Source organism: Pleurodeles waltl, chromosome 8, assembly GCF_031143425.1.
Source record: "Pleurodeles waltl isolate 20211129_DDA chromosome 8, aPleWal1.hap1.20221129, whole genome shotgun sequence".
Classification (NCBI taxonomy): Eukaryota; Metazoa; Chordata; class Amphibia; order Caudata; family Salamandridae; genus Pleurodeles; species Pleurodeles waltl.
Window position 1 is genome coordinate 834,049,553 of NC_090447.1, and position 23,505 is coordinate 834,073,057.

The 23,505-nt window shown below is 46.0% G+C and overlaps 1 protein-coding gene across 4 annotated transcripts in view; it reads left to right on the top strand.

The window, feature by feature from the left end:
• Positions 1-23,505, top strand: part of ARHGEF7 (Rho guanine nucleotide exchange factor 7) — an 832,785-nt gene that overhangs the window by 369,150 nt on the left and 440,130 nt on the right. For all 4 annotated transcript variants that reach the window (XM_069205130.1, XM_069205127.1, XM_069205128.1 and 1 more), the window contains one exon: positions 13,137-13,196. In XM_069205130.1, the coding sequence (XP_069061231.1) occupies positions 13,137-13,196 (60 nt within the window). The remainder of the gene's footprint in view (positions 1-13,136; positions 13,197-23,505) is intronic.

Genomic DNA, 23,505 nt, shown 5'->3' on the forward strand with positions numbered 1-23,505 from the left:
CAAGAAGGACTGAAGCTTGGCATGTAAATTGACAGAGAAATTGCAGTTCCTGACAATATTATTTAGGTTTATGTAACCTTTTATAGCTTAATGTGTTTTGAATGAATCCATAACTCTGATAGATACACAAGATCATTCTTTCCTGGTCTATTGTTCCAAGCTTGTATAGCCTGATGATAACCATTTATGATTACTCTGTTAATTGAAGGATGATCAGAGATGACAAAGAATATATAGATAGTATTGTCAGGGTGAATGTACACAACCGCAGAGGGGCTTTTCAGGAGGTTAGACCTGGGTTTAAGGCAGCTGCAAACAAGTAGGGGGTAGTAGTCAGGATCCCTGTTTAACCCCTAGCTGCTGGGCTTTATTTCCCCAACCCCCCCAGTGCCGAGCCCTTTTTTTGGTTGTTTGGGGTAGTTCTCATTTAGGGCTCCATAACTTTTTTCCACATACGTATCCACGCCTAATTTGCACCCTTATATTCCAACATCCTGGGGATTGCAAAGTTACCCAGGGGTTGTGGATTCCCCTGGAAGGGACTGAGAAAATAGGCAAAATAGAGCAAAATGTTATGTTTTAAAAAACAATAGGGGGAAAATATGCTCCATATCTGTTTTTTTCCCCTAAGAATGGCATACACAAATGGTTTGCTAGACTAAGACTAAGGTCACCATCTTCCCAGCTTTCAGGAACATGCCGAGCTGAATCAAAAAACCTAACTTTGCATCACTGTTTCAGCATTTTTGTAAGAAATAGCCTATTTTCCCTATTTTTGTGCTCTCAACCTACTTCCAGTTTGTGGTGGAAACCAGTGTGAAACCCATGGGTGATCCAGAAAACCTATAGATTTCTGAAAATATATAAAATTCTTAATTCAGCAAGGGGTCATATGTGTAGATCCCTCTAGGCTGTGCCAAGCAAAAGAAATAAATATTGAAAATGACTAGGGAAAACTGGCTATTTGTGATAATATTTTCATCTGTAACTTTTTGTCATGATGGCTGATTGACAAAAGCAGTATACCATTATGTTCACCAGACCCTTCTGGTTGCAGGGATGTATAGGGGCTTGTAGGTTCTCTAGGAACCCAAGGTACTAAGGTCCAACAATAGAGCTGCACCGTAAAATGGTTTTTCATTACTTACAGAGTACCGCCAATTCTTGAAGAAAAATAGCAGAGTGAAAAATGTGTGTCAAGAAAACTTATGTATTTCTGAAATGGGCACAAGATATAGAGTTTAAGAGCAGTGGTTATTTCTACATCTCTGAATTTGTGGGTACCCGTATTAGTGTATGATTTGGAGGGTATTTTTTAAAATGTCATCTTTCTTACACATTGGCTTACATTTGAAAGGCACAACTCTAGTCAAATCCAATAGATTATAACACATGGTCTACTATTCTGTGCTCCCACAAATCACACAATAAAAATTGCAGCTCACTTGTTTGGGTAGGACTAGTACCCGCATCAGAAAACGGCCCAAAACGCAACCTGGACACAGCACATTTTTCCACTGAAAACAGACCCTTTTTTCCGATGTGGTTGACTTAACATTTTGGACCTTAGCTCAGCTGACACCTAGGGAAACCCAGCCAACCTGTACATTTATTAAACCTAGACACCTAGGGGTATCCAAGGTGGGATGACTTGTGTGGCTCTCGCCATGTTTTTTTACCCAGGATCCCTTGAAACCTCAAACTTTCACTAAAAAAGACACATTTTCCTCAAATTTCTGTGATGGAAACTTCTGGAATGTACAGGGAGCCACAGACTTCCTTCCACCCGGCATTCCTCAAAGTCTGCCGCAAAAAACGGTACCTCACTTCTGTGGGTGGGCCAAGTTTCTGCGACACGAAAGGGCCCAAAACGTATTGTGGCGATAATAAGAACTATGGTTGGTGTAATAGTCAGTCCTGAGATCGTCAACCATGTAGTGAAACCTTTCAATCCCAGACATTTCTGAAAAGTTGACATCAATGGGAGTCTAAGAGGGCATTACTTGTGTTGATCCCCCCCAAAGTTTTCTTACCCAGAATACCCTGCAAGGGTAAAACGTTGAATAGAAAAACTATTTTTCCTTGCATGTCTGACGTAAACTACAGGACTATTCAGGGATTCACAAAATTTCTTCCACGCAGTGTTCCCCCACTTGTCCTGATAAAAAGATACCCCACTGGTGTGCCTGGGTCTAGTGCCCACCACAGGAATGGATCATACAATAGTCAGTGGTAATCCTTGCATGAAACTAAGGCAGACATGCTGGGGAATTTTCATGAAGTTCCTTAGACAGGACATCATAAACTATGAAGAACAGCCGTTTTTGGCACACAGGGTAGTCCATGAGAATGTAGCATATGTCCCATCCACCATTATGTGCAGTGCTGTGACTGTAATGCACTTATCATGCAGCCGACTGAACTTCTACTAAGTTCTTTTCTTTTTTTGTTTTTGCTCAAAAAAAATTGAGAGTTTTCTAGTAATGCAGGAAAAATACACAGGGGTAGAGTACAGACAAAGTGAGAGGGAAGGGGTATTATCATACTGAACAATCAAACAATATCATAAACCTAGTTTGTATAGCATAATCAGCAACATAATTGTCAGGTTACAGGCAATACTAATATTAGATTGAACCTGTGGTGAAAGTAAAGATGTTCTATAGAAAGCATTAATAGTGGTTAAAGCAACATGTATTAATGAAAAATACAATAGTAGTTATAACACTATATTTAGTAATTGTTTAGCAAAAATCCAAAAGTCCAAGGTAAGTAGCGTATATGTCTAAAGCAGTTTAAGATTCTATAGAATGGAAGGGGGGGTGAGTCGTATACCTATGAGGTAATCCTAGAAAGAAAGGTGTTGGGATGGAAAAATATTAATACCAAGAAAGTGGTGGATTTACCATTAGTTGGGGAGATGAGAACAGAAATCGTCAACTGTGTCCCATATGCATTGGAAAGTTGCAGGAAAGTGCCTGTTTTTAGATTGGGTTAAATGTGTACTTCTTAAATTGGGGTCCCAGGCCCACCAGGTATGGTATAATACGTTGTTGGTAGATTTCCATTCAGTTAAGATCACTTTGGCTATGGTTAGTAATAAGTGAAGTAATCGGATGTCCGGTTCAGTAAGCTCAATTGCGGGGTTAGCATAGTGTGGGCCTCGAATGATCAGTGGAATGGTGATTTACAAATGTTTCTGTAGTTGTGAGGTGACATCCCTCCGTTAGAAATGTAGCTGGGGACTAGAGAAGAACATATGTTCTTCATTGCCAGGTGATGAACCACATGACCAGCATGAGTCTGAGTTTGTTAGTATAAGGCGAAACAGTTTAGCATGGTTCCAGAATATGAGGTGTGCCCCGAAGTATTTGGTTTGAGTTAAAGAGGGGATATGCTTATGTTTCAAAAGGTTTGAGCCCATTTGTGCCCAAGAGTTCTTGTTTAGACAAGGAAAGGAATTCACAGTGAAATATGAAGCCCATTTCTCTTTCAATGGAGGATGATTGGGTGTGTTAAAGGAGTTAAGTAATTTGTAAAGTTTTGAGGCTGAGTAGCAAAAATTAATAAAAGTCAGTGTTCAGGAGGCCATGATTATAATGTAGAGTGGTGAAGGAAAGTTGATAAGAGTGGTTGTATTGGTCGGCAATAGTTGATTTGCCCTTTGCTGTCCAAATTGGTTCAGTGCTTAGAGAGTTAGAGTTGTAACTTTTTATTGTTCCAAAGTGCGATGAAAAATGACGAACGCTCATTGAAACTCCATAATTTGTCTAGGAAGAGAGTATGGCCTGGATATGTCTTTCAGGATCTTTTCAAGAATGAAAGAATGTCATGACTTTGTCAAAGTGGCTATTAGTGAGAAGGGGAGGCAATTTGAACACTCAATTGGTATCCAGAATGTATTTTTTACCGGATCTGAGATGAACCAGCAACACCATGAGTCTAAAGGAAAGCTGTTTGATCAGCAGTCCAGTTGGGGAAGCTTCATTCCCTGGCTGCTGCAGGTGTCCTCAGTTTTGTAAGGCTGAGTCTGGGCTTTTTATTTTCCCAAACGAAATTGGAAACAGCTCTTAGGAAGCTGGCTCTGTATATACCATATCAAAATGGGATATAGTGTGCACAGAGTTGAGGGGTTCCCCACAGGCTTAACAGAGGCTAAGTAGAATATACTAATGCTCTCTTTTGTGGTAGTGTGGCCAAGCATTTAGGCTAATCAGAGGGTAGTGCAAAGCATTTGTTGCACACACAGGCAAAAAATGAAACACACACTCAATGACTAACTCTAGGCCAATGTATTAACTTCGGAAAAATATACTTTGTGACTTTATTTCTAGACTCAAAAGGATCTTGTTGCAGGTAAGTATCACGCATATGTATCAAAGACACTTTGTTTAAATTTAGCAGATAAAACGGTTTAAAGGCAAGTTACACGTTTCACTTTTAAATTTGCCAGTGCAATTTATAGAACAGTCCTAAGGGGGAAATTGTTAGTACAGTTTTGAGGTAAGTGCTCGACTTTCAGTCCCAGTCTCTGGGAGTTAGGATGTCCACAGGATGACCCCAAACTTAAACCACCAGCAACACAGGGCCGGTCGGGTGCAGCGGTCAAGGATGAAGTTAGATTTAGAATAGGATCCTATGGAGTCTGTGGGCACTCAGAAACATATCTGCTGGCAGGTAAGTACCCGCAACTTCGGAGGCAGACCTGGGGGGTTTAGGTGAGCACCGGGGGGCCACAGGTCAACATCAAACGCGGCACAGGGGCGGCTGAGTGCAGGGCGCAAACACAGCATCAGGCTCCCAATGCTTTTCACTAGGGGGACCCCTGGGGTTACAACGATGCTGCAGGCTGGTTCCAAGGGGTCGGTTCCGGGATACCACAGACCAGACAAGGAGGAGGGCTGCCTGCTGACATTGCCGGACTGGTGGTCAGATTCTCCAAGGCCAGGGGGATGCAGGTGCAGGGGTACCTTTAAGCATCGGAAATCTTTGTCCGGTTCTCTCGTGCCAGGGGGGTCCTCCGGATCTAGGCTGCAGATGTCAGTGTTCCCCAGGAGGGGTCAATCCAGGGTTGACACAAAGTCAGAATCACCTGCGGACCTGCTCTGGACCAGTTGGCAACCTGGACTCGGGCTGTGGGTGTCTGGTGCAGAATAAGCAAGACTTGCCACGACGGGGCGATTCTTGAGTCCTCCTTGGAGTTTCTTGTGGATAAGGCCGATGTCCTCGGGAGTTCTTGGTCCTCTGGTGGACCGGCAGTCCTCTGGGGGTTTGGAGAGGTCGCTGGTTCTGTGGGATGCGTTGTCTTTCTTTTGGACAGGGCTTCAGAAGCTGTAGACAGGCCCGGTAGGGCTGGGGCCAAGTCAGTGGGTGTCTGGGTCTTCTTTGCTGGGATCGGCTTAGCAGTCCTTCTTTCTTTCTTCTTCTTGTAAGGGTCACCAGGAATCTGGCTAGCTAGGTTCATGGGTGCCCCAAATCCCAGATTTAGGGGCAACACAGGGGTCAGAGGGCAATAGCCAGTGGCTACTGTCACTTCCTGGGCGCACTCCCTTTGGGGAAGGGGGCACATTCCTAACCTTTTTGTCCCTGTCCTCCAAACCGAGATGGAGGATTCTGCAGGGAGGGGGTCACTTCAGCTCTGGACACCCTAGGGGTCACTTCTCCCTGTTTTTCCAAATTTTCTAGCTGGACTTGCCACCAAAAGTGAGGCTTCATCTGGGAGAGGGGGGGCTTCTCCACTAGCTGGAGTGCCCTGAGGCACTGTAACAGGAGGGCTGAACCTTTGAGGCTCGCTGCCTAGTGTTACAGTTTCTTCAGGGGGGAGCTGTGAAGCACCTCCACCCACAGCAGGCTTGGTTTCTGACTCCAGATGGCACAAAGGACCTCACCCTATGGGGGAGAAACTCTTCTTTTAGTGGCAGGCTGGCACAGACTGGCCAGCCTTACACTAAAGGGCTGGTTAAAATACAGGGGGCATCTCTAAGATGCCCTTTGGGTGCATTGTACAATAAATCCAACACTGGCATCAGTGTGGGTTTATTGTGCTGAGACATTTGATACCAAACTTCCCAGTTTTCAGAGAAGCCATCATGGAGCTGTGGAGTCTGTAATGGCAAACTCCCAGCCCATGCACTTAATATGGCCACACTGCACTTACATTGTCTAAGAATGGACTTAGACACTGTAGGGGCATATTGCTCATGCAGCTGTGCCCTCACCTGTGGTATAGTGCACCCTGCTTTAGGGCTGTAAGGCCTGCTAGAGGGGTGACTTACCTATGCCACAGGCAATGGTCGGTGGGCACGGCACACTGGGAAGGGATTCTATGTCGACTTTAGCTTTTTCTCCCCACCAGCAGACACAATCTGCAATGGCAGTGTGCATGTGTTTGATGACGGGTCCCTTATGGTGGCACAATACTTGCTGCAGCCCTTTGTGACCCTCACAGATAACAGAGCCCTTGGTACCACTGGTACCTTTTACAAGGGACTTAGAGCTGTGTGCCATGGGTGTGCCAATTGTGGGAACAATGATACAGTTTTTGGGAAAGAACACTGGTGCTGGGGCCTGGTTAGCAGGATCCCAGCTCACTCAGTCAAGTCCGCATCAGTATCAGGCAAGAAGTGTGTGCGCGTGGGGGGGAAGGTTGAGAGGGGTAACCATGCCAAAAGGGGCACATTCCTACACAACCCCCTCCCAAATGAAAGATAATGAGACTAACCTTTCCCAAAAGTCTTGATTGTCTAAGCGGAAGAACCTGGAAAGTCCATCTGCATTGGGATGGGCCGTCCCAGGTCTATGTTCCACTACAAAGTCCATTCCCTGTAGGGAGATGGGCCATCTTAAAAGGTTAGGGTTTTCACCTTTCATTTGCATTAGCCATCTGACAGGTCTGTGGTCAGTTTGTACAATGAAGTGAGTACCAAACAAGTATGGTCTCAACTTTTTCAGGGAACAAACCACAGCATGGCCTCCCCCTCAGTGGCACTCCAACACAGTTCCCTGGGGAGTAAACTCCTGCTAATGAAAGCAGCAAGTTGGTCATTATCATTGGTTTAGGACAGGACTGCTCCTATCCCATGTTCAGAGGCATCTGTCTGAGCAATGAACTACTTAGAGTAGTCTGGAGCTTTGAGAAATGGTGCTGAACACATTGCCTCCTTCAGGGTGTCAAAGGTCTTTTTGACAGTCAAGAGTCCAGTTTACCTTTTTGGGCATCTCACAAACCTCCTGCAATAACCAGTCAAGCCAAGAAAGGCCCTGACTTGAGTCTGGGTTTTTGGAGCTTCCCAGTCCAGAATTGTCTGGATCTTGGGTTGTAAGGGTTGCACTCTGCCTCCACCCACAGGGTGTCCCAAGTATGCAACAGTGCCTTGCCACATATGGCATGCTGATGCCTTGATAGTGAGGCCTGCTCACTGCAAGGCCTGCAAAACCTTCCCCAGGTGGATCAGGTGATCCTGCCAGGAGGAGCTAAAGACAACAATATCATCTACATGTGCTGCGCTAAAAGACTCCAAGCCACCAAGGACTTGATTCACCAACCTTTGGAAGGTGGCAGGTGCATGCTTTAAACCAAAGGGCATAACAGAAAACTGAAAATGCCCACCAGGTGTAGAAAATGAGGTTGCTTCAGGTGCCATTCTGATTTGCCAGTACCCTGCAGTTAAGTCAAAGGTACTGAGAAACTTTGCTGCACCTAATTCAACTCTTCTGCTCTTGTTATAGGGTGGGCATCTGTCTTTGTGACAGAGTTGAGACCCCTGTAGCCTACAGAAAACCTCATCTCTTTTTTTCCATCCTTGTAATGAAGTTTGGGGACTAGACCACTGGACTAGCCCACTGACTGTCAGAGGGTTCAATAACCCCTAGATCCAGCATCTTGTGGGCTTCCATTTTGATGATCTCCCTGACTAGGTCAGACTGTTGCTAGATCTTGGTCTTGACCGGTAAACTGTCTCCTGTGTCCAGATCATGGGTATACAGGTGGGTCTGTCCAGGGGTCAAGGATAAGAGCCCTGCAAACTGCTGTAGGACTTGTCTACAGTCAGCCTGCTGGTGGGCAGTGAGGGTGTCTGAGGAGACAGCTCCATCAACTAACCCATCTTTAGGGTCATGACAGAGGAGGTCAAGGAGAGGGTCACTCTCTGCTTTCTGATCCTCAACAGTAACCACCAGCAATGCTACATCAGCCCTGTCACAGTAGAGTTTGAGGCGGTTCACATGGATCACCCTCTCTGGTGTCCTGCTAGTGCCCAGGTCTACCAAGTAGGCGACATCACTCTTCTTTTCTAGGATAGGGTAAGGGCTGCTCATTCTGTCCTGGAATACCCTGAGAGCCACTCGCTCCGTTGCCCATACCTTCTACCCTTGTTGGAACTCAACCAGTGCAGCCTTTTGGCCATACCACTGCTTCTGGAGCAGTTGGCTGGCCTAAAGGTTTTTGGATGCCTTTTCCATCTACTCAACCATCCTAGAGTGAAGGCCAAATATATAGTCCACCACATCTTGCTTAAGCTCATGGAGAGGTCTCTCCCAACCTTCCTTCACAAGTGAAAGTGGTCCCCTGACAACATGGCAAATAGACGTTCAAAGGGGGAATCCCAACTCCCTTCTGAGGCACCTCTCTGTAGACAAAAAGCAAGCATGGCAGGAGGACATCCCATCTCCTTTTGTGTATTTCAGGGAGCCCCATGATCATGCCCTTTAAAGTCTTATTGAACCTTTCAACAAGTCCATTGGTTTGTAGATGGTATGGTGTGGTGAACTCGTAAGTCACCTCACGCTCATGCCACATGTTTTTCAGGTAAGCTGACCTGAAGTTTGTACCTCTGTCAGAAACCACTTCCTTAGGAAACCCTACTCTGGTAAAGATACCATTAAGTGCTTTGGCTGCTGCATGAGCTGTAGTAGTCCTAAGTGGTATTTCTTTAGGATATCTGCTAGCATGATCCACTACTTCCAGGATGTACTGATTTCCTGAGGCTGTGTGTTGTTCCATTGGACCCACAATGTCCACAAGAACCCTTTAAAAGGGAACCCCCACCACAGGTAGCGGATTGAGGGGCGGCCTTTGGGAGGTAACCTGCCTTACCACTGGCTTGGCCGGTGTCACAGAAGTTACAAAACTCCTTCACCTTTGGGGACATATTGGGCCACTAGAAATGGCTGACACTCCTATTCAAAGTTTTTGTCTGTCCCAGATGCCCAGCCAGGGGGATGTCATAGGCTAAAGTGAGGATGAATTGCCTAAACTGCTAAGGCACTACCACTCTCTTGGTTGCACCAGGTGTGGGGCCTCTGGCCTCAGTGTAAAGGAGCCCTTCCTCCCAACAGACCATGTGGGAGCCACTGACATCTCCCTTCTGTGCAGCTGCTTGTTGCCTCAGGCCTTCAAGAGTGGGAGAGGTTCTCTGTCCCTGGCACAGCTGTTCCCTTGAGGGTACCCCTGGGCCCAATAATTTTACATAAGGGTCCAGCTTCCTGGGCTCAGTTCCCTCCGAGGGTAAGACTTCTTCCTAAGAAGAGGAGTCTTGTGAATATTGCTGTTCAGAAGCTGGTTCCCCAGTCTTCCTGACCTTTCTCTTGGAAGGTTGGGCCATTATTCCAGGCTACAACACTTCTTTTTCACCCTGTGCTCGACTTTGTGCTCTAGTTTTCCCTCACACCAGTACAGGGATTCCCAGAAGGGCTGCATGGGTTTTGAGTTCTACCTCAGCCCAAGATGAGGACTCCAGATCATTCCCTAGCAAGCATTCTACTGGGATTGCAGAAGAGACCACTACCTGTTACAGGCCAGTAACCCCTCCCCATTCTAAGGTCACCATAGCCATGGGATGGACCTTAGGTACATTGTCCGCATTAGTGAATATATGTTTATCTAGCCAGATACTGTCCTGGGGGAAAACGTTTTTTCTGTCACCATGGTGACACTGGCACCTGTATCCCTCAGGTCTTCTACTTTTGTACCATTAATAAAGGGATGCTGTCTGTATTTGTTCATGTTAGGGGGGCATACGGCAAGAGTGGCAACATCTACCTCACCCTCAGAGACTAAAGTAGCTTCAGTGTGAACCCTGAGTTGCTCTGGGCACACTGTTGATCCCATCTGGAGACTGGCTATACCAGTACTAATTGGTGCAGTGCTACGGGGATCCTTTTTTGGGAGAGGCCAAGTCTCTATTTGGTGTCCATTTACAGTTGTGACACCAGGCCTTTTTGTGATCAAAGTGTCTACCCTTGTGCCCATGTGACGATTGTGAGGAGGCTTGGGGCCCACCCTCCTGAGCAGGTTTTTGGGGCCCTTGAGAAGACTCTTTACTTGTATCCTTATGTGTCTCACCACCCTTCCCCTGGGGAAGCTTTGTAACTTTTTCTTTTGGTCACCCCCAATGGAAGTCTTGGTCAACCCAGTCTTGACCCAATGGTCTGCCTTCTTTCCCAATTCTTGGGGAGAAATTGGACCTAGGTCTACCAGAAATTGATGCAACTTGTCATTGAAGCAGTTACTTAAAAGATTTTCTTTCACAAATAAATTACAAAGCCCATCATAGTCATGCACTCCACTGCCAGTTATCCAGCCATCTAGTGTTTTCACTGAGTAGTCTACAAAATCAACCCAGGACTGGCTCGAGGTTTTGTGAGCCTCTCCTGAACCTAATACTATACCCCCTCAGTGGTGAATCCAAGGCCCTCAATCAGGGTAGCCTTCATGTAGTCTTAGGATTCAGCATCTGCACCAGTGAGTGTGAGGAGCATATCCCTACACTTACCTGTGTACAGTTTCCAAAGGAGAGCTCCCCAATGAGGAGGGTGTGAGCCACCAGACAGCACTGTACATGAGGCACATGATTTATAATGTGTCTTCATTGCAATTGGACAATTACAGACTGTGATATACAGCACTATTTGTTTTCCATATGGTTTAGTAATAAAAGGTTTTGTTTGTTTCACTACACAACTGGGCTATGTGTGTCTGACATTAGTGAGTGTGGGGACAGTTGCCACGTACCTTGGAAAGTATTGGGTTGCAATGTGGTTCCGTCTCTGTCTGCCTTCATTTGCGATGCTTCTATCCCCAGGCTGTCGGTGTGGTAGCTCTTGCTCCTCATCCTCCATGTCTGTCTCTTCAGGGGTGAGACGTAGCCCACGTCTGGTGGCAATGTTGTGTAGGATTGCACAGGCAGTGACGATCTTGCATGCTGTTTCTGGGGCATACTGGAGTGCACCTCCACTTTTGTGGAGGCACCTGAATCTTGCCTTTAACAATCCAAAGGTCCTCTCAATTACAGTTCTGGTCCGCCGATGCGCACTGTTATATCGCCTCTTGTTCCCATTGCCAGGTGTTAGGTACGGGGTAAGTATCCATGGTCTCAGGGCATATGCACTGTCACCTGTTTGACAAAAATAAGCAATTTTAGCAGGGCATGAATGGTTTCCACAGTGACCTGTATGTAAGGCTTCAGGGTGTATTCAGCGATACCTAATAGATATCCGTCTCCAAACTCCCCACGTTCTAGGCGTTGGTGTATCCCACTGTGCCTAAATATGTATGAGTCATGTGTAATCCCAGGAAATTTAGCTACAATGTCAGTAATGACATTATGTGCATCACATACCACCTGGATGTTGAGAGAGTGAGTACACTTCCCATTGTGGAACACATATTCCAGATTTGCAGGAGGGCAGATTTGTATGTGTCCCGTCCACACACCCTATAACATGGGGGAAGTTGGCAATTCTGTAGAAGTCCAACTTGGTGCTGTTAATTTCTACCTCATTCCTGGGTAGGTATATATATCTGGACATGTGTGGGAGTATGGCATCTAGGAATGATCTGAAGAATCGTGAGAGTGAACTTTGGGATACCCCACCTGCCACAGCAATCACCCCCTGATAGCTACCCGAGGCCAAGAGGTGCAGTGAGCATAGCACTTGCACATGTGTAGGGATGGTGCTGCCGCGCATTCTGTCGTTCAAGTTGAGGATTAAGTAGTTCAATTCTAAAATTGCTGCACTGCTCAGTCTATATTTGTCATATATCTCCTCCTCAGTTTGTTGAAATAGTGTCTGCCTGGTTCGGTATATCCTCTCCTGTCTCTGCTTCCTCCTCCTCCTCTGCTGGGCGGCCTGGACTCTCCTCCTCCATGCTATCACGTACAGTTCAGCCATTTTGAGTCACCCAGATGCCTTCTGGGTCTCCTTTTATACTTTGGTTCTGGTTACCACCTGCTCTGAATCAGTGGTAATCTGGGTGTGCAAAAAGGTCTTTTTGCGACTAGTCGCAATTTGCAACTGGCTTTTGCATATGGTTTGCGACTCGCAATTTGCGACTCACTATTTGCGGGTCGCAAAATCAGTTCGCAAATTTTGCGAGTCGGTAATGGCTCGCATCGCTATTTGCATTTCGGAAATGGGATTTTTGCATCCCATTTCGGAATTTGCGAGGTCCCAAATACCGTTTCGGGCCATTTGCGACTCGCAAATGTTTGCTACATCTGGCCCTACATGCCACAGACGGATGTCTACTTGTAAGTAACATTTTACTTATCAATGGTGCTTTTCACATTTTGAGGTTTTACTTGATTTAGCTTGATAAATTAAGTAGGGTTCTTCTATTAAGGATGTTATTAGTCACTTCTACAAGCTTGTGAGAGGGGTCTGTTTTTGTTCCTAATGAGCCTATCCCTTTCTAAATGAAATCTTGGTGCCTCTAATGTAATTCAAAATGCTTGCCTGTAAAGATATTCATTAGTGTTTGTGGTGGAAGGATGTGTGCTTGTGGGGGACTGGGAGGAGGGGGAGAAGTGGGGTGGGTGGGGCTGAGGGTCATTTAGAAATTAGAAAAATTCCAAAGACCTATTCGCCTCAGTTTTTGGTCTGATTGTTTATTGATCATTTCTAGCTAGCAGAACAGTTTAGAGTTGTGCTCCTGATTTAAGAAGTTGCGTCTCACAATATGCGGTGGGACAATCTTAGAGATTAAATGTTTTTGATATAGAGATCTCTCGTTAAATAGTACATATGTTTCCAACTCAACTGTGCATTTATTTAGGTACAACTAAATGATTTCTGCAATGACAAGATTATTGTTTAATAAAATGAAGATGAAAAAATAATTGTTTGTCTGTCTTTAGGATTATCATCCTGATCGAACTGATATTCAGAAATCCATGACTGCCTTCAAGAGCCTTTCAGTAAGTTACTTTTCAATTTCAATTTAATTTATTTCAATTGTAAGCAACCATAAAAGCACATTACAATAACATCTTCAGTCATACATTTTTAAAGTCAAACAATAAAATTATGAAACATACTTTGAAAGAGAGAAGCAATACAGTACCTCAGGCTGGTGTCATAGAAACAAGGAAGAAGTAAAATCAACATAAAACTAATAAAATCAAGAGCGAGTATCTTGTATTTACCATTTGTCAGTATGTAAACTAATATTGTAAAGCATAGTCCCTTAATAAGCCAGTCATGTCTATATAACGTTGTCACACCTTCCCCAATCAAAAGGCCCAGCAGTAATGAGTGTTGTTATTGCTAAGATCCACGTGAGGATTGCACGAGTTTTAGATCAAAATACAGAATATACTTTTACAGATCAACTTCCATTTTCAATTACACACCGTACCCAGGTAGGGGGATCCTTCCCTAAAAGGGCATGTTATGCCTCTTAGAGCCTCCAACAATTAGAACATCTATCAGACTGAGAAAGGAAGGTTCTTAGTCCATCCCTATCTAGTAAAATGGGAAACAATGACATAGAATTAAGTTATACAAACAGCTGTAACATCTCAGGAGCAGGTTTTCACTTCACTTCACTTCAGTTGCTCGCAATGAGCATGCCCATTTTAGGTATCTTGAGGCATCAAATGCAGTCGGTTCAGCTGTTTCAGTTTTTACTGTAGGTAAAGGTACTACACAATGATTGACACCCAGATTTCTACATAGCGGTAGGATCCACCTTGATCTCTGGATTCTATACTTTTGAGAGATCAGTAAGAAGTGAATCTCTGTTTCTACCATGTTAGGACAGAAAGAACAGCTCTCTGATCCAGATGCATCGTGATCCTACTTCGATGTGAAAGACCAAAGTGCCAATGTACAATTTTGAAAACGAATATACAAAGACTAGGCCTCTGTGGGGCTAATTATATCGAGGAATAACTCAAATTGCGGGGAACATTTATGACTTAAAAATTTGTTAGCCAGCCCTTCAGTTCTTGTTTGGGGCGAAGGCCCGCGACCACCGGGAGCTCGAAGTGGCCGGAGCGGAAACACCACCGCGGCCCAAGCAGAAAAACGCGCCAAGTTGGGCGCACGAAAAACAAAAGGATCATGGAGGGGGCGGAAGTCCCAAAAAAGGGCGGGGCAACCCGGAAAACGGGAGGAAACTGATCCGCGTGCTCTAGGGACCCGAGAGCAACGCGGACAAACACAGCAGGACAGCGCTGGTTTAAAAAAATCAAAAAAAAAAAAGGGAAAAACTGTTGTTTAACCAGGGCGGCAAGACGTGGGTCCAGCAAAAGACCCCAATAACAAGAACTTAAAAAAAAAAAAATTCTTCTTGAGCAAACCTGCACTGCATACAAAACCCAGCAGCCAGGTCAAGCCAAGAGAGGAACCGGGGACAGCCTTCTGGGCGACGCGACCCGGGTGAAGACCAGGTGACACCAGGGGACAGCCCAGGCGGGGCAACGCGACCCTGAGCACTGGCCTTGGGACAAGGCAACATGGAGATCGCCGAGGCTAACGGGGAGCTCGAGGAGATAATCAAAGCAGCGAGAGAGGCGGCTACAACGCGCAGTAAAGACTGGATCCTGAAACAAATAAAAGGGGCAGGAGCGGACGAGAAGAAGACGAGCGCAACGTCAACAGAACAACCGGCACAAATCCAGGAATCGAAGAGCCACCTCCGAAGCAAAAAGGCGACAAAGAAATACGTCCAGAGGAGCGAAAAAAGGGGACAAGAGAGAAGCCGGCGAGCCAACAGAAGCTGCAACCCTGGGGCCCAGCAAGAAAGCGAAGACATCAAATGGTGAGCAAATCAGCATAATTGTCCAAGAATGTCTGAAATCTATAGCACCACTATTGTTTGCAAAACCAGGGGGGGGACAAGAGGCAAAAGGGACTGGGGACCCAGAAAACAGGGAAGACCCACCCCCCAGAAGATCAAAAGGTAAGAATTCACTGACAACTAGGGCAGATGCAACACCTGAGCAAAGCGTATCACCGGACAGTGGGAGGGAGGAGTCGGCCCCCACGAGACCCGCAGCCCGGCCTACCCAGGCGTGGGACATGGGGACAAGCAAAACCGCGCACAGGCGGCGCCACCCATCAGCAGATGGGCAGGAGCCAGAGTCTTCCAAAAGAGGGACCCTGGGGAGACCCTACATGGTGGCAAGGGCACCAGGGCTAGCAAGTCTTATCCCACTAGCAGTAAAAGAGAGGTTATGGCGCAGAGAATTCATAGATATTTTCACGCTGCTAGAGATCCAAGTAGAAGGCCTAGATTTAACTACGGTAGACAAGAAGGAAGAGGAAAGGAGAGAACGCAACAGTTAGGAAGGAAAGGAATTTTGACAACTGGCTCGATGCCTTCAGAATCATGGCCTGTATAATAGTGGAGAAATTCCCACATTGTGCAAAGGACCTATGGCTTTACGAATCTAAAATCCACGAGGCGCAAAGACAATTCGCCGGGGAGGCCTGGCTAGATTACGACAAAGGTTTCAGGCTAAAAATGCAAGCACACCCGGACATGGAATGGGACGAGGAAGATGTAGCAGGGTACATGCATAAAATGATGGTAGCAAGGGAAGCCAGGAACTGGGCCCACAAAAGCGAGCAGCCCTTTCGCGGGAGCTTCCAAAAAAGCAGGCATGAAAAGGGAAAGCCCTACCAAAAGAGACAGCCATACACACAGTGGAAGGGGCCCCAGACAGGGAAGACTGCATCCGCAATATGCTACAAATTCGAAAAAGACGAGTGCACGTGGGTCGCAGCATGCAAATTCAGGCACGTATGTTCAGCTTGCGGGGGGGCACCCCGCAACAGAGTGCAAACGAGGGGGAGGGGGCAGCCTCAAACGGGAAAAGGATAAAAAGAAATAAGCACGCCAGCCGCATAGCATGGCTAGGGGAAGAAGTGGAATTGGCAGCATCCCCCATTAACACAGTCATCTTAAGGAAACTAGCGAACGAGTACAATAACCAGCAAGATGCAAAATTAATATGTGAAGGGTTCGAGCAAGGCTTTAAGATACCAGCCAGGACAAAATCACACAACAAGAGACCAAAGAACCTACGCTCAGCAAGCGAATACCCATAAGTTATTAGAGGAAAAAATTAAAAAAGAGTTAGAGTTAGGGAGAGTAGAAGGCCCGCTTTCCACCCCAATCCCAAGCAAACTGATAATATCTCCACTAGGAGTGGTCCCCAAAAAAGAGACCGGCAAATTCAGACTCATTCACCACCTGTCCTACCCAGAAGGCGAGTCAGTGAACGATGGCATAGACCCGGTACACTGCGCGGTAGGCTACGCATCAGTGGACGATGCAGTGGATTTATTGCGCGCTAAAGGGCGGGCACGCTTATGGCAAAAGCAGACATCGAGGTGGCCTTTCGGCTGCTCCCGGTACACCCGGAGAGTTACCACCTGCTAGGGTTCAATTTTGAAGGCAAAACTTACTTTGACAAAGCACTGCCAATGGGTTGCTCTATTTCCTGTGTATACTTTGAGAAATTCAGCACCTTTCTGGAATGGGCACTACACAAGCAACACCCAAGGGGCGGCAAGCTGCATTACCTGGACGATTTACTATTCATAGGCCAGCCTAGCGGGCCCGAATGTCAGGAGCTTCTAGACGCATTTCAATACCTAGCCACCTCGCTGGGAGTGCCACTGGCAGAAGATAAAACCACAGGCCCAACTACAAAACTCATATTCCTGGGAACAGAGCTAGATTCAAATGCGGGCACATCCAGCATGCCGCTGAACAAAGTCAAAGACCTGCAGACTAACATCAAGGGGTTGCTAGGGAAACAGAAGGCCACACTTGGCGAACTGCAACAGCTTATAGGCAAGCTAAACTTTGCTGCAAGAGTCCTCCCCGCAGGGAGGGTATTTTCCAGGCGGCTCTCTCAGCTGACCAAGAGGTTAGAGAAAAAACACCACCACGTAAGATTGACCTAAGGGGCAAAACGGGACATGCAGACATGGCAGACATTTTTAGCAGATTTCAATGGGACACTGATATGGAGAGAAGGCTGGGTGTCCGCCAGGCAAATTGAACTGTACACAGATGCAGCGGGCACCATTGGTTTCGGGGCAATACTAAAAAACAAGTGGTGCGCCATGAAGTGGCCAGAGTCATGGATAACACGGGGCCTGAACAGGAACATCACACTATTAGAGCTATTCCCCATCGCAGTGTCCCTAACAATCTGGAAGGAGCAGCTGGGAAACATGAAGCTCACACTATGGTCCGACAACCAGGCGGTGGTGCACGCTATTAACAGGGGGACCTCACAGTGCGCAGCAATTTTAAAGCTATTGAGATACATAGTGTTTAGGCAGCTGGAAGGCAACTTAGAATTAAGAGCTAGACACGTGCAGGGTGCAGTGAACTCTAAAGCAGATGCCCTCTCTCGTTTCCAGATGGGGAAATTCAGGAGCTTGGCCCCGGAAGCAGAGAAGGAGATGACACCGTTTCCCCACAGCCTGTGGGGACTGGTAGAGGGGACCTAACAGCCCTAATAACACACGCCCTAGCGCCCAAAACAGCTAGGCGCTACGCGTCATACGCAAACGAAGTACTAGCAGTGACAGGTTTAAAGTCCTGGCTCGACCATGAAGAATCCCAAAAAGCAGTGGAGCGATTCATACAATGGGCTTTTCTGCAAAAGAAAACCAAGTCATGGGTCCAAGCTCACCTAACAGCAATAGCACATTTCAGCAAGCTGGCAACTGGCAGGGACCCCACGAACTCTCATTACATAAAAGCAGCAATGAAAGGGTGGCGCAGATTGGAGGGCCCAACAGTAGATCAAAGGCACCCAATAGATTTCAGTACACTGAAGCAGCTGGTGGGAGCGCTCGGGGGCATATGCCGCAATAAGTTCGAGCGCACCCTCTTCAAGACAGCTTTCACGCTGGCATTCTTCGGGCCTTCAGGATAAGCGAGCTAGTGGCCCCGGCAAAAACAGGACACGCGAACGCAGGAATTCAGAGAAACGACGTGCATATAGGCCAAAGACACATGCTAATCATATTAAGAAAGTCCAAGACGGACCAACTGGGAAAAGGGGCAAAAATAGAGCTGAAGTGCCTGGACGACCACGAAGTATGTCCAGTCTGCAACACACAAGAGCTCTTACAGCTCAGTCCCGAAACGCGGGGAGCGCTCCTAAAACACGAGAATGGGGAATGCCTGAGTTTCTTTCAATTCAAATCAATACTCAGGAGGGCACTGGCCAGGGTGGGACTGCAAGTCAGCAACTTTGGCACCCACTCCTTCAGGATAGGAGCTGCAACTACAGCAGCTCGCCACGGCATGTCAGAACCAGGCATTAAGGCAATCGGGAGATGGAGCTCAAATGCCTACAAAGGCTACATTAGGGAGCAGCAGGGAGGAGACCGTCCCTAAAAACCCCAACAGTCACCATCCAATGTCCTCTTCCACCCACAGGTAAACATAGAACTGCATGGGTGGTTGGACATTCCTTCATCCACAGAACACAGGCTTGGTGGGAGTCGTCAGCCCCCACAAACGGTCAACGCCCCCGTTGGACAAACATAAAATGGTTCGGTTTCCCAGGCTTGAGGTGGGAGCATTTCATGGACAGACTCGTCGAGCTCCTGGCCTCCCAGCACCCTGCCCCGACGTCTTAATAATCCACCTGGGTGGGAATGAGCTGGCTCAACTAGGGAGGAAAGTTCTGATGGAAACCATGAGGGTAAATCTCACATCAACAGCTAGACGGATGGGCAAGGCCACATTGATTTGGTCAGAAATCATTCCCAGGCACCGGTGGAGGGGGGCCATATCGTCAGGCGCGCTGGACAGATCACGGAAGAAACTAAACATCGCAGCCAAAAAGTTCTGCATCCAAAATGGCTGGGAGACCGTCCGACATGGGCTAATAAACCTGCAAAGACCAGAATACTTCGCATCAGACGGGGTACACCTATCCAGTCAGGGGACAGGGTTTTTTTGGGATAACCTGTGGGCCGCATTACGGCTCGCCGCTTGCAGATAACTCAGACAAGAAGGGGAGCCTCCCTTGAGCGGTAACCCAAAGTGCGGCGTGGCGGAAAGAAAGGATAAAAGAACTACAAAGGCAGCGGGGTGGCAAGGCTACTTACCTTGGGATGCCTCACGGCAGGGTAAGGCAGTCAGAGGAGGTACTCGGAAACACGGCACTCGCAGCCCGGGTCCACTGGAGAGCGGGACACAAGGACTAAAACAAGGTAGCGAGCTAAGCCTAAAGAGAAAACGAGTACCCTCCTATTTAAAAAAGGAATAACGGCAGAAGAACAACACAGGAGATTGATTGAAAGCAAAGAGCAAGCGGCATGTAATAAGATAATTATCGTCAATGAGAAAGTTGTTAAAGGAAAAACAATTATGACACATATGTATCAAAAGCTAAAACAATTTTATTGCCCTTAACAACAAGTATGAATGATTTATGGCCCTCATAAAAGAAGGGCGGACATGCTGTAAACAATCCCTCAATAAATCTGCGGCCAAATGTTTCCAACAAATTACAGATTGTTGTGTATCATTGCGGTAATAGGCCGTCTGGAGGGGTTTGAGCTCGAAGTGGCCAGAGCGGAAACCACACTGCGGCCCGAGCAGAAAAACGCGCCAAGTTGGGCGCGCAAAAAACAAAAGGATCATGGAGGGGGTGGAAGTACCCACCCCAGTCAACAAACAACCCCAAACAACCCCCCCCCCCCCCCCCCCCCACCCCCCTCCGGCCCCGTCGTAGGGCCAACGTTTGACGGAAGTAGAAGGGGGCAACAGCAGGCAATCGGCCAATGGGGGGGGGGACCGCATTTTTTAAATCTGACTGGAGGGGGGGTACCCCGAAGGTAGCACCGGGTGTTTAAAAGGGGGCTGCCCGACACAAAGGCCAACACAGGTGACCGGGCAGCCAAGAAGAAGAAGACACCCACCCACCCACACCAACTGGAACGCCAGGCACCCAGAGCGTTGCAGGCTGGGTTGACGGACGAAAGGCAGCGGAAAGAAAGGATAAAAGAACTACAAAGGCCACACCCAGCGCAGCGGGGTGGCAAGGCTACTTATCTTGGGATGCCTCACAGCAGGGTAAGGCAGTCAGGGGAGGTACCCGGAAACACAGCAATCGCAGCCCGGGTCCAGTGGAGAGCGGGACACAAGGACTAAAACAAGGTAGCAAGCTAAGCCTAAAGCGAAAACGAGTACCCTCCTATATAAAAAAGGAATAACGGCAGAAGACCAACACGGAAGATTGATTGAAAGCAAAGAGCAAGCGGCATGTAATAAGATAATTATCGTCAATGAGAAAGTTGTTAAAGGAAAAACAATTATGACACATATGTATCAAAAGCTAAAACAATTTTATTGCCCTTAACAACAACAAGTATGAATGGTTTATGGCTCTCATAAAAGAAGGGCGGACATGCTGTAAACAATCCCTCAATAAAACTGCGGCCAAATGTTTACAACAAATTACAGACTGTTGTGTATCATTGCGGTAATAGGCCGTCTAGAGGGGTTTTGCGCCATGCCTTCTGCAGGGCATGCCCCCAATATATTCTCTTCAGCCAAAGGGCTGAATTTTTGTCCATCTTACTCGGGTCTTTCTACACATCTGCTAGATTTGACTGAGTGTATAAGAATTTCACAGCTCTCAGCCAAGGTGTTGTACAGGCATTATCAAGTAGAATTAGTTCCTGCAGTACATTTTTATATGGTATCAGCTCCTGGGATATCCAGATTTTAGCCCAGTTGTCAGGATTTTGAGGCATGCAATGTGACCAATGCCCTTAATGTGCAGGTCCCACCGTAAAGAAATTAAACAAGTAAAATATGGTACATTTAAAATTTATCTTAAATTTTTTTTTTCTGCAATATTGAGTCATGAGGTGGCCCTCAAACCCCAGATTTCTGCACCCTACAGAGCTCCACACCAAGCCACTGCTCTCTATACCCAAACAGTTGGGGAAACAGCTCTGTTAACCGATGATATATGTTTCCAAACAATCGCCGCTGCTCTGTGAGATAAAAGGGAGTTAAGTTTTTGCAGTTGCATATCCCAGTTGAGCTTCTCTGCAAACCTTAATCCCAAGTAATCAAAGCTCCTTACTTGGTCTATCTTCGTTCCATCCACTATCAATTTATTTCCTAAATGAGCGAAGGGAGTTTATGGTCATGAGATTTGAGTTCCCTGCATTGATCTCCAGACCCCTAAATTTGCTGGAATCCATGAAGTGGTTAAGCAAGTGCTGGAACCCGGTGAGTGAGAGCGATAGCAAGGTGTTATCAGCAAAGAGCAATACGGGAACACATTCACCAGCTATCTTAGGGGCATGCTGACAGTTCTCCAGCACTTTCACTGCTCCGTTCATAAACAAAGAAAAGAGTGTGGGAGCCAGAACACATCCCTGCCATACTCCCTGCTCAGTAGGAACCCAGGGATATAAGCCCTCTTGATCATTCCACCTCTCCTGGGCATATGTTTGTTTGTAGTCTGACTAGGTGATCAAGAAGATCCTGAGGCAGCCCCATTAGATCCAGTACATCCCACAGGGTATGTCTCGGCACCAGATCGAAAGCAGCCCTTGTATCCAAAAAGGCTACATGGATCTTTTTTTAATAGTGATGTATTTCGATCAGGCAGTGCATATTATCAAATGTTATTTCCAATATTTTGTGACACTTATGACTGTAACCTAATGAACCTGTAAAGATTTTCATTTATAAAAGATATTGTCAATGTACCCCTCACCAATTCATGGAATATTAGCGGAACTAAGAGAATACTTTCACAGAAGGAGTCATCAATTGAAAAGTGCAAATTCAAAAGTACATAGAAGTATCTATGCACTTTTTATGTATATATTGTTTTACTATTTTTGTTTTTCATTTTGGTGGTGTCTCCTCGCTTCCTGTGTAGAGGGGTTGGTATGGCATTTACAGGTTCTCTCCATTTTAGGATTTCTTCCAAAACAACTAGTGCCACTATATCTAATTAATAATATTACCAAATTTGCTAGCCATCTTCTTCTTTCTATGATGATGGACTTTTTAAACACAGTTGGTTCAGATTTGTGGCTAAAAGTGGCCTATATGTTTTTCCTGTGACATGCCATATGCACACGTACTTTTAGCTTTTTAGAAACCTATGGCAATTTATATAATTGATTAAGCACCCCATTGACTTTTCCTTTTTACTAGTAGTGCAGTCAAATCTGTAATAAGTAAGATTTCCATGAAAATAACTAGGTATAATCAGTTTTGTAGTGTGCCTTTCATCAAATAGATACCACAGAAATACAGCCCCCAAGCTCAAGCAGCCAATGTGGTGGTTATCCCCATTTAGTCAATATCTCTAAAAAGACCTTTAATCAATTTCTGTCTGCTTCTACTGTAATAGTTACAGCCATTGATTGCAGAGCAGTTGCTTAATGTTGTGACTGATAAAGAATTTCAAGCCATAGCTTTGGTAGGCAAGAGGGTTTATCTATAGAGCGTGCCAAATCACAGCCTCCTTAAGTCACAGCTATTTTTAAGATGGGTGAAGCTAGCCTTATACCAGTATTTGGTTCCTGTTTTATGGGAACAGACTAGGAGTTCATATATTAGTATTATGCCTCACAAAGGCTCAATTAGGCAGCTAATTCTTAACGTTAGATTAGATAGATGTCATGACCTTGCTCATGAGCAGTTAACATGCCAACTTCTGTCTTGTTCTTATAAATAATACAAATAGCACATTTTGTTTTTGTGTAGGGTTTTAAAGAAATATTTGGCTGTTTTAAAATAAAAGGCTTCAGGCTGTCACTGGATTGAGAACCAGTACTCCTGAAACAAATCTCTTCTACTCCTGGAGCCATTGTAAAGTGAGGTCTGATATAAAACGCTTGGCTTACAAACATTTTGAACACCGGCATTAAGATAGAGTAGACAGTAGCTTGGCACATGTTTAATGGATTGTCAAAGGGCAGGGCGAAGAGGATGTAATAGAACATTCCTTAATATGTAACATTGGAACAGTCTTAAATAATTAGACAAAACATGCAGCTTATTGCTTTGATATCTCTTGTATGTAACATGCATTTAATTCTAAATTAATACACATTGTGCTGTCATCCTGTGAATAAGTGTTTATATCAGTGGAAGCAGGAGGAAACCTCGGTTTTCATTTCTGCATTATAAACAGCAACAGTGAATTACAATTAAAATGCAATCTTGCAGAGGTGGACAGAAAGAGTGGTTTCACTGGACTA